Below are 15,000 nucleotides of genomic sequence, written 5' to 3'. Positions count from 1 at the left end.
GAGTCAGCGGTGGATCTGACTGAGGCACTTATGCATCAGCCTCATTTTACAGACCTGGAAGCTACGAACACTTTTAAAATCAGTCTGTGGTTCTGACAGATGTTTGTACGAGGAAGGGCGGAGTTAATCGGTACCTTCCTGGAGACATCGGCCTCTCTCAGACTCTTGGGGGCGCTGTTGCTGCTCTTGTTCCTGCTGTTGCGTTCGGCCTCGTCGCTCATCTCGTCCTGTTCAACAGACCACACGTCAGTTCTGCTGCGAGTCACCGAACGCAGCTCAGCCTTCTGGTTCTGGTTCAGACGGACCGGCGCGTCCGACGAGGGGCAGAGCGTCAGGCTGCCAGGGGGGGCGGGGCACGTCGGAGGGGGCGGAGACACCGAGCACAGCTCGAGAGACACACTGACACACACATAAATGCTTTATTGAAATCTGTCAATCACATTACGATTTTTTATTTATAGTCAACATGTTCAAAAGTATGTGGACAGAGATGTGTGTATCTGTGAGTGTGCATGTGTGTTAAAGTGTGTGTGTTGTTACCTCGGGGCTGACGGGGCTGAGGATGGGGGGAGGAGGGGGAGGAGTCGGGAAGGGGGGGACGGCCATCTCGTTTACAGCATCTTCATTTCTACAGAGACACGCATGCACACACACACACACACACACACACACATACACACACACACACACACACACACACACACACACACACACACACATCAGTTCCATTTTTGGCTTCAACATAAACAGAAAAGAAAAACATTTAATATCTTTAAGGAGGTCCTGATGTCAATCTAATTTAATCTAAAGCTAACATTAATTTAAACCTAACATTAATCTAAACCTAACATTAATTTAAACCTAACATTAGTCTAAACCTAACATTAATCTAAACCTAACATTAGTCTAAACCTAACATTAATTTAAACCTAACATTAATCTAAACCTAACATTAATCTAAACCTAACATTAATCTAAACCTAACATTAACCTGAACAGGTCGTCACCCTGAACTGTAAAGATTACCATTACTTTCCCTAAAGAGAAGGTGAGTCCCCACATTGACAGACTGTAAACCGAGTCCCCACAACATCTGCTAAACGTGCACACAGACACACAGAAACACAGAGCTCAGCTCAGCGTTTCCTCCTCAGAGTCCCTGCGAGCTGCAGCAGATCATATCAGAGCTGCAGAGGAGCTGCAGCACTGCAGTGCAGCCGCAGTAACACAAAGGAGACGCAGCGTCGTCACGGAGACGCAGCGTCGTCACGGAGACGCGTTAACACAAGCAGCAGCATCACCGTGTGAGCAGATGGACCCACATGTTTGTTTACACCGATCGGAACCAGACAGCTGATTGGTCACTCGGCTGCGAACAACAACAAACAAATGCAGTTAAATCCAACAGCTCAGATTGAAGCTTTTATCTCTGATTTATTTCATACTTAGACATTCGTGATGCAGACAGCAGAGAGACGATGTTCACGGGGACGAACGAGGAAACATGGACATCAGAGGACGACCAACGTCAACGTCTCGTGTTTCAGACCATCAGAGAATCTTCCTCTCCTTCATCATCATCACTTTTTCAAACAGGAGTTGAGGGGAGCCGTCTATCCACCCCAACCTCCTCCCTGCTCTGTCACACTATGACCACCAGAGGGCGCTGTGGCCAGAACATAGTTTGATTTTGTTAATGAAAACCTGAAGATATTGATTGACGGCCTTTTTTTAACGACCAGACATGAAATTGGAACTAAAAATGTTTTAAACGAGAATTTTATAGAGAAAAAAACGAACTAAATGATGACGTTAAAGGAAAATTAACTGATTCGATTTAAAGTGGATCTGATTGGAAACCTGACGATACTACGTCCCGCCCACCGATAGCTGTAATCAAACAGACACGCCCCCAAAAACAGGTCCTCTTGAATCTTCTTTTCTAATGAATGAGGGATTATTTTCAGATGGACCTCCAGAAAACTAATAAGAAGGAGTGACTTTAGCTAACAACACCGAGATAACTGATGGACACATTTTATTCACTTTGGATTTGATGAGAGAAGTTGAATGGGAGTCTATGGAGCCGGAGGCTTTTTGGAGCCGACCTCTAGTGGCACTCGCTGGTATTGCAGCTGAAGACACTTCTGGATCAGAACCATTTTACAGACCTGAAGCTACGAACTCTTTTAAATCCAGTCTGTGGTCTGTCGTCAATAAGAAGCTCCTCCCACTCAGGAGTCGAGTTAAAGTTGACAGTCGAGTGATCCTTTAAGGCCTGAAATGAAGAAATTAGATAGATCCTCCTCTTCCTCTTCCTCCTCCTCGACACACTCAGGGAGGATTCTGGGTGAAACTGTATTTATTACATCAACAGCTGAACAAGTTGAGCATCCGTCTCCGGGGGTAACGGAGGTAAAACCGGCAGGTGATGAGGGAGACGGTACCAACATCTGCTCTGTGCTGCCAGATGTTCCAGAACCACCGCGGGGTTCTCCGAGCCGCTGCCGAGCCGCCAGCTTGGATCTGAGGCGTCGCTGCTAAGTGGAGCCATCTGTGGAGACGAAGGCTCGGAGTCATCGTCACACCGAGCCTCCTGCTGTCAGTCAGGCTGGTTGTTTCTGTCTCTGAGAGGACAGCGGGACGTCTCTGATAGACGGGAGAACGTTTCTACCACCTGCAGACGTCCATCACTTCCTGTCCCTCTGAGCTGTAGTTAAACTCTGTTCATGATTAAAAGCTGTTTTGGAAACGTCTGAATCTGTTTCCATCCTTCAGCAAACTGACATTTTATTCTGAAAAAACAATAAAACAGGAAGTGAGAAGTGCAGACAGAGGGGACGTCTGCGTGGTCCGTCCGTCTCTGTTTCCATGGCGATACACTCTAAAGCTCCTTGCCCCCTGCTCATCCCATTGCTCATCGCCACGGCGACCTTTATCCAGACATAAATCATTCAGCGGCGCCGCGTGGACACAACTTTAACGAGATTTTGTCACCTTGCTGAACGCGGCGACACGATTCAATCAGAGCCGGAGGAGGAGGAAAGAGGAGCGCCATGACAACAGGAAACCGTGAGGTGACCTCCGACTGAGCACGAGCTGATGGAGAGGAACCACAGGAGGAGACGTCCAATCAGACACCTCCAACACCTGGTATGACATCATCGTTTAAACTGGTTTAAATATTCAGGCCGCACTAACGACCCACAAACTCTTCATGAATCCATCGTGGAGACAGAATGAACTGGACCTTTAACAGCAGCAGAAGTGTGTGTGAGCAGCTCCTGACTGCAGTGCATCATGGGTAATCACACAACCATCACTGGATTGCTGTGATACTGAAAGAAACTTAAAATCGGACCGATTCTCAAGCAGCTTCTGAACTGTGTCTGATCAGGTTTATGGAGGACGTGACATCAGTGTGTGGTTCATGTCTTTGTGTTCGGCAGCTCCTCCTCTTCCTCAGCTCTTCATCCTGTCCCCCCCCCCCCCCCCACACACAGTGCAAGTGATGAGTTTGATGCCTCTCGACCGAACAATCAGCTGCTTCACACTCAGAGCTGATTACAGTCAGAACACATTCAGCTGGAACCGTCGTCCCCTCTTCATTCCCTCCTCCTCCTCCTCTTCATCTCTTCCATGAGCCATTATGGTGATGAAATAAACACGGTACAGAAAGCCAAACAGGTTTTCCCAGCATGCCTTGCAGTCCTACCTGAGCACGATGAGTTTCACCTTGGCAGCGGCGGTCTTAATGATGGCCGAGGCGTTCTGGTGGCTCCGCCCATAAAGGACCTGGTTGTTGATCTGTCGGAGAGACGGACAGGTGAGATCAGAGCTGAGCCAGCTGATCACTTCTTATCCATCAATAACAGGAAACAATTTATAATCACGAAAAACATTAACACGAGAAACTGAACTGCTTCTGACTCCATTTTATTTCTGCTATTTACAGGAATTAAACACTTTATAATCAGGTTCATTAATTAACTGTTAGTTAACGCTTATTATGCGTTAACTAACAGTTAATTCATGTAATTCATGTTAACTGTGTCGCTCTGTTGGAGATCTGCTGTCAACAGTTGAATTAGTGATGTTTATTAATCATTTATTAACTCTCGGTGCATCCCAACACTTACACGTGATATTCGCAGGTAAAACTAATAAATCAATAAATACAACCATTATTTATGAGGCGTTCATCGAAATCAAGAACAAGACGATGGACAAAAATCTCAGGCTCCAAACAATGAATCCAGCGTTTCCCAGCAGAAGCGGTGGATATTTAGGAGAATAACTGTAATATCTCTGACCGGCAGCAGGGGGCGACAAACACTCTGCAGGCTTAAATGACATAAAAATGACCAGCAGCTAAAAACGGAACTTTATGTGATCAATAACTTTACATCAAAAGAAGGATTTAAAATGTTATAATGCACTAAAACGTGTTCACACACACACACACACACACACACACACACACACACACACACACACACACACACACACCTCTCACTCTCACACACACGCATTCATTTATTTTTAATTTATTGTGCTGAATTGTTTCCTTGCTTCCTAGATAATACGTATTATTATATTATTAATATTATTACTAATGTAGAAGGATAATAATAATAACAATAATAATAATAATAATAATAATAATAATAATCTTGCTCACCTCCAGCAGCTCGTCTCCGACCCGGATGCGTCCGTCACGGGCCGCCGGCCCCCCCGGATGGAGGCCCACCACGAAGATACTGAGGCGGGACCGGTCCCGGTTCCCGGCCAGGCTGAGACCCAAACCCTGCCGCTCCTTCTCCAGCTCCACGCACAGCAGCTCCCCCTGCAGGTCTCCATAACGCTCACACCAACGCTCTGCAGCAGGAGGAGGAGGAGCGGGAGGAAGAATTCATCAATCATCACGTTCTGTTTTTTATTTAGCGTCTTAACTGAGGTTGTAAAATTGAAAATCAGAATATATTTTCTGTCCCAGTCTATCATCTCAGAGCTCCTCAGATTTACAACCATGTTTCCAAAACAGCTCTGAAAGACTGTGTTGGAAAATAGTTGAACAATCTCAGAATAATGTTCCTCAACGTAAAACTACAAAGAATTATTGGATTTCATCGTCTACGGTTCATAATATCATTAAAAGATTCAGAGAATCTGGAGAAATCTCTGAACACAAGGGACAAGGCTGGAAACCAATATTGGATGGTGGTGATCTTCGGGCCCTCAGGCAGCACTGCATTAAAAACACACTATTCTGGAGTGGAAATCACTGCATGGGCTCAGGAACACTTGTGAAAACCATCGTCTGTGAACACAGTTCATCGCTGCGTCCACAAATGATGTTAAAACTCTCCAAAGAAGAAACCAGATAGAAACATGATCCTCATGTTCTCGGATGTTGAACGTGTTCCTGCAGAAACAACGACTCAGCTGTTACTTTAAATAAATCATTTGTTTTGTCTTCGTACGTTTAAAACCGACACGCTCACAGTTCATGTAGGAACTTGTCAAAATAAAAGAAGACGAGGCCTCTCAGCCGCGTCTGAACTCTCAGGGAACGCTTTATTCTTTAAAAAGTAGATTTTATTATTCATGTGAGTTCATCTTTAATAAAAGAAAGAAGCAGCTGCGGCTCACAGGAGTTTTAACAAGAAGCCTGAAGGTCGATTAGAAATAATGTAGAAGTCCCACTGCAAATGATCAGGGGCCCAATGCTGGTCCTGAAGGACCCGACAGGTGGAGGAGGAGGAGGGGGAGGAAGACGGGGAGGATTCAACACAGTGAACCACCAGATCCTTCTTTCCTCCTTCAGGACCTCGGTGTCTCAGGCTCTGCTCTCTCCCTGTTCTCATCCTACCTCAACGACCTCACCTACCGGGTAACTTGGAGAGGATCTGTGTCTGAACCTTGTCCTCTCACTACTGGTGTCCCTCAAGGCTCCGTCCCGGGTCCCCTCCTCTTCTCTCTGTACACCGACTCTCTCGGCTCTGTCCTTCACTCGCATGTCTTTTCCTACCACAGCTATGCTGATGACACCCAACTGATCCTCTCTTTTCCAGATCTGAAACACAGGTAGCAGCATGAATCTCTGTCTGTCTGACTGACATCTCTCAGTGGATGTCTTCACACCACCTGGAAATCAATCTCCACAAGACCGAACTGCTCTTCCTTCCAGGGAAAGACTCTCCCACCCTCGACCTGACTACTACCTTCAACAACTCTGTTATCTCGACCCTGACTGATAAGAACCTCGGAGACACTCGACAGTCAACTCTCTCTTACTGCCAACATCACTGCAACAACACGTTCCTGTAGATACATGCTGCACAACATCAGGAGAATACGTCCTCTTCTCACTCAGAAGGAGGTGCAGGTTCTGGTCCAGGTTCTGGTCCAGGCTCTGGTCCAGGTTCTGGTCATCTCATGTCTAGACTACTGTAACTCCCTCCTGGCAGGTCTACCTGTTAGTACCATCTGACCTCTGCAGCTCATCCAGAATGCAGCAGCTCGACTGGTCTTTAACCTCCTAAATACACTCACACTACTCCGCTCCTCCTCCTCTTCTTCCTCCTCCTCCTTTACCTTGAACAGTAGAACTTTAGTATCTTAAAATAGAACTTGCTGATAGAACTTTGTAGTTTGGCTTTCTGGAAGATAATTGTATTTTCTTGATTCTTGTTGTTCTGGTTTGAACCCTCATGGTTGAAATGAACTTATTGTAAGTGGCTTTGGATAAAAGAGTCAGATAAATGAAATGTAATATGAAGACTCTGGTTCAGAGAGGATGAAGGCTGCAGACTGAGGAAGACTCTGGTTCAGAGAGGATGAAGGCTACTTGGGGGAGTTTTAATCGTCACATTGCTTCCTGACCTTTTTCCCGCGGACAGCTGCAGCTCCGAAGATACGGCGCGTTTTTGTGTTGTGATGTCAGGACTTTACAGTGATGCATTCTGGGATTTAAAAGGTCACAGCAGTTATCGACGTGGCGACCGCACAGGGATGAAGATAAAACAGGTTTACATGTGTGAATCACCACCAGCTGACGAGGATACCAGACGTCATCATCTGAGGACACTATGCCCCTCCCACCAACACCAGAAACCTGACACCACAATAAGACACGCCCCCAAACATTGCTGTGTTTGAGGCCTAACAGTGCTGGAATTTGTATTTCAGGGCAGAAGTTGATGCTTTTTGAACAGGAGTCTTTAGAGACAGCCCCTAGTGGTCCTCAGTGGTACTACAGATGGAGTCTACGGAGACAGCCCCTAGTGGTCCTCAGTGGTACTACAGATGGAGTCTACGGAGACAGCCCCTAGTGGTCCTCAGTGGTACTACAGATGGAGTCTTTAGAGACAGCCCCTAGTGGTCCTCAGTGGTACTAAAGATGGAGTCTATGGAGACAGCCCCTAGTGGTCCTCAGTGGTACTACAGATGGAGTCTATGGAGACGGCCCCTAGTGGTCCTCAGCGGTACTACAGATGGAGTCTACGGAGACAGCCCCTAGTGGTCCTCAGTGGTACTACAGATGGAGTCTATGGAGACGGCCCCTAGTGGTCCTCAGTGGTACTACAGATGGAGTCTATGGAGACAGCCCCTAGTGGTCCACAGTGGTACTAAAGATGGAGTCTACGGAGACAGCCCCTAGTGGTCCTCAGTGGTACTACAGATGGAGTCTTTAGAGACAGCCCCTAGTGGTCCTCAGTGGTACTACAGATGGAGTCTTTAGAGACAGCCCCTAGTGGTCCTCAGTGGTACTAAAGATGGAGTCTACGGAGACAGCCCCTAGTGGTCCTCAGTGGTACTACAGATGGAGTCTATGGAGACAGCCCCTAGTGGTCCACAGTGGTACTAAAGATGGAGTCTATGGAGACAGCCCCTAGTGGTCCTCAGTGGTAATACAGATGGAGTCTACGGAGACAGCCCCTAGTGGTCCTCAGCGTTACTACAGATGGAGTCTTTAGAGACAGCCCCTTGTGGTCCTCAGTGGTACTAAAGATGGAGTCTTTAGAGACAGCCCCTAGTGGTCCTCAGTGGTACTACAGATGGAGTCTACGGAGACAGCCCCTAGTGGTCCTCAGTGGTACTACAGATGGAGTCTTTAGAGACAGCCCCTAGTGGTCCTCAGTGGTACTACAGATGGAGTCTATGGAGACAGCCCCTAGTGGTCCACAGTGGTACTAAAGATGGAGTCTACGGAGACAGCCCCTAGTGGTCCTCAGTGGTACTACAGATGGAGTCTTTAGAGACAGCCCCTAGTGGTCCTCAGTGGTACTACAGATGGAGTCTTTAGAGACAGCCCCTAGTGGTCCTCAGTGGTACTACAGATGGAGTCTACGGAGACAGCCCCTAGTGGTCCTCAGTGGTAATACAGATGGAGTCTTTAGAGACAGCCCCTAGTGGTCCTCAGTGGTACTAAAGATGGAGTCTATGGAGACAGCCCCTAGTGGTCCTCAGTGGTACTACAGATGGAGTCTATGGAGACGGCCCCTAGTGGTCCTCAGCGGTACTACAGATGGAGTCTACGGAGACAGCCCCTAGTGGTCCTCAGTGGTACTACAGATGGAGTCTATGGAGACGGCCCCTAGTGGTCCTCAGTGGTACTACAGATGGAGTCTATGGAGACAGCCCCTAGTGGTCCACAGTGGTACTAAAGATGGAGTCTACGGAGACAGCCCCTAGTGGTCCTCAGTGGTACTACAGATGGAGTCTTTAGAGACAGCCCCTAGTGGTCCTCAGTGGTACTACAGATGGAGTCTTTAGAGACAGCCCCTAGTGGTCCTCAGTGGTACTAAAGATGGAGTCTACGGAGACAGCCCCTAGTGGTCCTCAGTGGTACTACAGATGGAGTCTATGGAGACAGCCCCTAGTGGTCCACAGTGGTACTAAAGATGGAGTCTATGGAGACAGCCCCTAGTGGTCCTCAGTGGTAATACAGATGGAGTCTACGGAGACAGCCCCTAGTGGTCCTCAGCGTTACTACAGATGGAGTCTTTAGAGACAGCCCCTTGTGGTCCTCAGTGGTACTAAAGATGGAGTCTTTAGAGACAGCCCCTAGTGGTCCTCAGTGGTACTACAGATGGAGTCTACGGAGACAGCCCCTAGTGGTCCTCAGTGGTACTACAGATGGAGTCTTTAGAGACAGCCCCTAGTGGTCCTCAGTGGTACTACAGATGGAGTCTATGGAGACAGCCCCTAGTGGTCCACAGTGGTACTAAAGATGGAGTCTACGGAGACAGCCCCTAGTGGTCCTCAGTGGTACTACAGATGGAGTCTTTAGAGACAGCCCCTAGTGGTCCTCAGTGGTACTACAGATGGAGTCTTTAGAGACAGCCCCTAGTGGTCCTCAGTGGTACTACAGATGGAGTCTACGGAGACAGCCCCTAGTGGTCCTCAGTGGTAATACAGCTGGCGTCTACGGAGACAGCCCCTAGTGGTCCTCAGCGTTACTACAGATGGAGTCTTTAGAGACAGCCCCTCGTGGTCCTCAGTGGTACTAAAGATGGAGTCTTTAGAGACAGCCCCTAGTGGTCCTCAGTGGTACTACAGATGGAGTCTACGGAGACAGCCCCTAGTGGTCCTCAGCGTTACTACAGATGGAGTCTTTAGAGACAGCCCCTTGTGGTCCTCAGTGGTACTAAAGATGGAGTCTTTAGAGACAGCCCCTTGTGGTCCTCAGTGGTACTACAGATGGAGTCTACGGAGACAGCCCCTAGTGGTCCTCAGTGGTACTACAGATGGAGTCTTTAGAGACAGCCCCTAGTGGTCCTCAGTGGTACTACAGATGGAGTCTATGGAGACAGCCCCTAGTGGTCCACAGTGGTACTAAAGATGGAGTCTACGGAGACAGCCCCTAGTGGTCCTCAGTGGTACTACAGATGGAGTCTTTAGAGACAGCCCCTAGTGGTCCTCAGTGGTACTACAGATGGAGTCTACGGAGACAGCCCCTAGTGGTCCTCAGTGGTAATACAGCTGGCGTCTACGGAGACAGCCCCTAGTGGTCCTCAGCGTTACTACAGATGGAGTCTTTAGAGACAGCCCCTCGTGGTCCTCAGTGGTACTAAAGATGGAGTCTTTAGAGACAGCCCCTAGTGGTCCTCAGTGGTACTACAGATGGAGTCTACGGAGACAGCCCCTAGTGGTCCTCAGTGGTACTACAGATGGAGTCTTTAGAGACAGCCCCTAGTGGTCCTCAGTGGTACTAAAGATGGAGTCTACGGAGACAGCCCCTAGTGGTCCTCAGTGGTACTACAGATGGAGTCTACGGAGACAGCCCCTAGTGGTCCTCAGTGGTAATACAGCTGGCGTCTACGGAGACAGCCCCTAGTGGTCCTCAGCGTTACTACAGATGGAGTCTTTAGAGACAGCCCCTCGTGGTCCTCAGTGGTACTAAAGATGGAGTCTTTAGAGACAGCCCCTAGTGGTCCTCAGTGGTACTACAGATGGAGTCTACGGAGACAGCCCCTAGTGGTCCTCAGTGGTACTACAGATGGAGTCTTTAGAGACAGCCCCTAGTGGTCCTCAGTGGTACTAAAGATGGAGTCTACGGAGACAGCCCCTAGTGGTCCTCAGTGGTACTACAGATGGAGTCTATGGAGACAGCCCCTAGTGGTCCACAGTGGTACTAAAGATGGAGTCTACGGAGACAGCCCCTAGTGGTCCTCAGTGGTACTACAGATGGAGTCTTTAGAGACAGCCCCTAGTGGTCCTCAGTGGTACTAAAGATGGAGTCTACGGAGACAGCCCCTAGTGGTCCTCAGTGGTACTACAGATGGAGTCTATGGAGACAGCCCCTAGTGGTCCTCAGTGGTACTACAGATGGAGTCTACGGAGACAGCCCCTAGTGGTCCTCAGTGGTGCTACAGATGGAGTCTTTAGAGACAGCCCCTAGTGGTCCTCAGTGGTACTAAAGATGGAGTCTACGGAGACAGCCCCTAGTGGTCCTCAGTGGTACTACAGATGGAGTCTATGGAGACAGCCCCTAGTGGTCCTCAGCGTTACTACAGATGGAGTCTACGGAGACGCGTACACGTTAAGGCTTCATTTTACAGACCTGGAGAAACGACCGAATCACTATCTTCATTATTTCTTTACAGTTTTCAGCAGAAGGGTTCAGTAATCATTTAGAGTTTAATGCCTTTGAATTTCCCAGCATGCCCTCTTCTTTTGTAACTTTTAAGAATAAATAAACATGATGGTAGAAAAAAAAAATTGGGGATAAAACTTGCAGTTCTGGAACATTTTACTGAAGAAAAATTTAACCAGTGGACATAAAACCAGCTGTGTCCTTGGTAGGAAGGTGAGATTCATACCTGCCGACAAACTGTGTTCAGCTTAATGCAGAAACACAGAGTCTCCAAATTCTGATCCAGAGACGAGCTGCGTAATCAAATAACGTAACTGCAGCGTCGTCACTGTGCGTCCACTGAAATGTGATCCTGCTGCTGTTAAAGACCTTCGATCTTCTTCATCTCTTCACTTCCTGCTTTAGCTCTCTTCCTCACAGATTCACAACCTCCACTTCAGATTGAAGCTGCACAAACACAGTATTTCTACAACAGAGAACAAACAGATGTTTGAGGACAAACCGGCCCGACGGCCGACCGCAGCCTGAAACCTCATTTAGAGAAGAGCCGAGTCAGCAAAACGAAACCGAATCAGATTCATGAAGGAAACCACGTCGTGCTGCGAGAAGAAGAGGAGGAAGGGATGAAGTGCACGAGAGAGAGTGTGTGTGTGTGTGTGTGTGTGTGTGTGTGTGTGTGTGTGTGTGTGTAGTAATGAACTCATCCATCAGCGTCGATCTGAATTTATCTTCAGCAGGAAGAGGTTCAGTCTGAACGATCGACGCTGAGATTCAGCTGCTGTCAGCGTTTTAATAAACTATATCATTTATATCCAAAACTCATCCTGATAGATACATGAGGGAGGAATGTCAACCTGCTGCTGGTATAATGTTTGTATATATGCGCAGTATTTATGTAGAGTTAAATAAGTTAAGATTCCAAATAAATAGTAGAAAAAGACTGAATCATTCTCTTCATTATTTCTTTCCAGTTTTCAGCAGCAGAACGTTTCAGTTTTGGCCGAATTATTATTGACAGTTTGATGCCTCGCCATTTCCCAGCATGCCCTGCAACTTTTAAAAATAAATAATCAAGTTCAATAGATGTTGATGTAATTTACATGTATTTTGGATAAACCTTGCAGAGTTTAGTGAACGAGGAGGCTGAAGGACGGCGAGGAAACGCAACATCTGGAATGTCTGATGGACGAGCGACAGTGAACGCACCGAAGACGTCACGAACCTGCTGACGTTATTTATTTAGTCTCTTCTCGTTAAAAAAGAAGAGACTGAAGACGCTTTGATAACAGAGACGGATTGATGGACAAACACACCGAGGACACAGATGTTCCTGCCGAGCGGTGCGTTCACTGCCCCCTGCAGACTGCAGGAGAACACAGACACGGGACGAACATCTGGACCTCAGCGTGAAGACGTCTGCAGAGGATGCAGAGCCATGGCCAGAGGTCAAAATATACACACACACACACACACACACACACACACACACACACACACATACACACACTCAGATCACATCGAACGCTCGCCCTCAGTGCTTTCCTGAAATCTGAACCCGTGTGCGCTCCAAGCAAGGTGACTTGTCACAGTAAATCTGAACACGCACGCACGCACGCACGCACAGACACACACACACACACACACACACACACACACACACACACACACACACACACACACGGTGCTGATTTGGCTGGTCAGCCTCTATGAACACAGCAGCAGAGACTGTGGCTTCCCTCCAGCTCCATCTCCTGTGTGTGTGTGTTCTCCATGTTGAGCCAATCGTTGACCTGCAGCTGCTGTTTGGATCAAATGTTCTTCACGGAGCCGCCGACATTCGCTACGACATGAAGAAACCAGCTGGATGTCAGATGAGGAGAGGAGGACGCTGAACAAACTATTGTCCATCTTGGATAATCCTGTCCACCCTCTCCACCTGCTGCAGGGACAGAGGAGGACGTTCTCCAAAAGATTCCTCCAGCTCCGCTGTCACAAGGACAGATACAGGAGATCATTCCAGATACAGGAGATCATTCCAGATACAGGAGATCATTCCTGATACAGGAGATCATTCCAGATACAGGAGATCATTCCTGATACAGGAGATCATTCCAGATACAGGAGATCGTTCCTGATACAGGAGATCGTTCCTGATACAGGAGATCATTCCAGATACAGGAGATCGTTCCTGATACAGGAGATCATTCCTGATACAGGAGATCATTCCTGATACAGGAGATCATTCCAGATACAGGAGATCATTCCTGATACAGGAGATCATTCCAGATACAGGAGATCATTCCTGATACAGGAGATCATTCCAGATACAGGAGATCATTCCTGATACAGGAGATCATTCCAGATACAGGAGATCATTCCTGATACAGGAGATCGTTCCTGATACAGGAGATCATTCCAGATACAGGAGATCATTCCTGATACAGGAGATCATTCCTGATACAGGAGATCATTCCAGATACAGGAGATCATTCCTGCTGACAGCAATAAGACTGTACAATAACTCACCTCTGGCAAAATCCATCACATAACAATAACACTGTTGTCTGTGTTCTTGGTTGTTTGTATATAATATATATAGATATATACTGTATTGTATATACTGTATATACTGTGCATTTTATATTTTATATTTTTACTGCTATTTTATTGCTTTCTATTATTCTATTATTATCTTATTGTTTCTGTATGCTGCTGTAGCGAAAACATTTCCCCTCAGGGATTAATAAAGTAACTACCTAACCTAACCTAACCTAAACGGAGAAAGAGCAGCTGAACTCCTCTATCAGGCGAGAATGGGACCACATTTCACTTTCAAAACTCCAGAAATTGGTCTCCTCACGTTTACAGAGTGTTGTTAAAACACAGTGGTGAACTTCACAACTTTATAGACGTGTTGCTGCCATTAAATTCAAAATGAACATTCGATTTGTTGTCTTTGGTCTGTTTTCTATTAAATATGAGTTTATGTAATTTACAAATCATCCCATTGTGTATTTATTTTACATTTTCCCGACTGTCCGGAGGAACACGTTCAGACGTGTTGACGAGACTCATCAGCTCACTGATTCCTGCAGGAAACTCTTCACTTCTGCTCTTTTGGTTTCTGGAGACTATTTTTGATCCTCTGAGTCTCAAAGGAAAGTTGTATTTTTAGAGATGATGATGTTTGTCGCTCGTTTCAGATCGAAGCTGCAGGAACAGAAGTGTGCGGTCCGCTTCACCTCGAGCTTCCTGTTTCTATCTGGAGCTGAACAGGACAGGAGGTTTCTTAAAACTCTGAATGAAGACTTTAATAAAGCGGTTCTGGATCGTCTGTTAAACGTGTTCAGGACTTGCTGCACACGATCAGCTGACTGATTTATTTCAGTGATATTAAAACATGTGTCTGTCAGACCTGCTGAGGTTTTCATTACCATGACGACGTGTCTGCAGAGCGTGACGGAGTCGATGTCACACCGACAACAACAACACCACGTCCTAAAGGTGCAACACAGCAGAGCGTGTAATATACCCACCGTCCACCAGAGGGACGTGATTCTGTCTTTACCTCCACAGACTGTTTATAAAAGTGTTCGTACCTTCCGGGTCAGTAAAGTGAGGCCTTAAGCTGCAATACCAGTGAGTGCCACTAGAGGTCGGCTCTGTGGTGCAGTCATGTTACAGCTATGGGCGGGACGGGACGTAGAATCATCAGGTACCTGATTGCTGACATCGTCAGGAACATCTGACTTCCTGTGATGTCCAGAGTCCAAATACCACACGTCTGTTCCCCAACAGTCTCGTCATGTTTAAATAAAAACGTAAAGAACATTAACAGAACCTCCTCCTCCTCCTCATTGTGTATGTATCAGTGCTGCAGCAGCTCCTGGAGGTCACTG

The 15,000-nt window shown here is 47.2% G+C and overlaps 1 protein-coding gene across 1 annotated transcript in view; it reads right to left on the bottom strand.

Moving 5' to 3' along the window:
* LOC138193766 (inaD-like protein) overlaps window positions 1–15,000 on the bottom strand; it is a 66,869-nt gene that overhangs the window by 14,052 nt on the left and 37,817 nt on the right. The window contains 5 exon segments of the mRNA XM_069141976.1: window positions 135–227; window positions 306–399; window positions 541–628; window positions 3,716–3,807; window positions 4,682–4,878. Coding sequence (XP_068998077.1) covers window positions 135–227; window positions 306–399; window positions 541–628; window positions 3,716–3,807; window positions 4,682–4,878 — 564 coding nt within the window.

This window comes from Embiotoca jacksoni, unplaced genomic scaffold (assembly GCF_022577435.1).
Source record: "Embiotoca jacksoni isolate LCO1_2020_lvr unplaced genomic scaffold, fEmbJac1.0.p SCAF_94, whole genome shotgun sequence".
NCBI classification, from domain to species: domain Eukaryota; kingdom Metazoa; phylum Chordata; class Actinopteri; family Embiotocidae; genus Embiotoca; species Embiotoca jacksoni.
The sequence above is the reverse complement of the archived record's forward strand: the minus strand, read 5'-3'. Positions and strand labels throughout refer to the sequence as shown.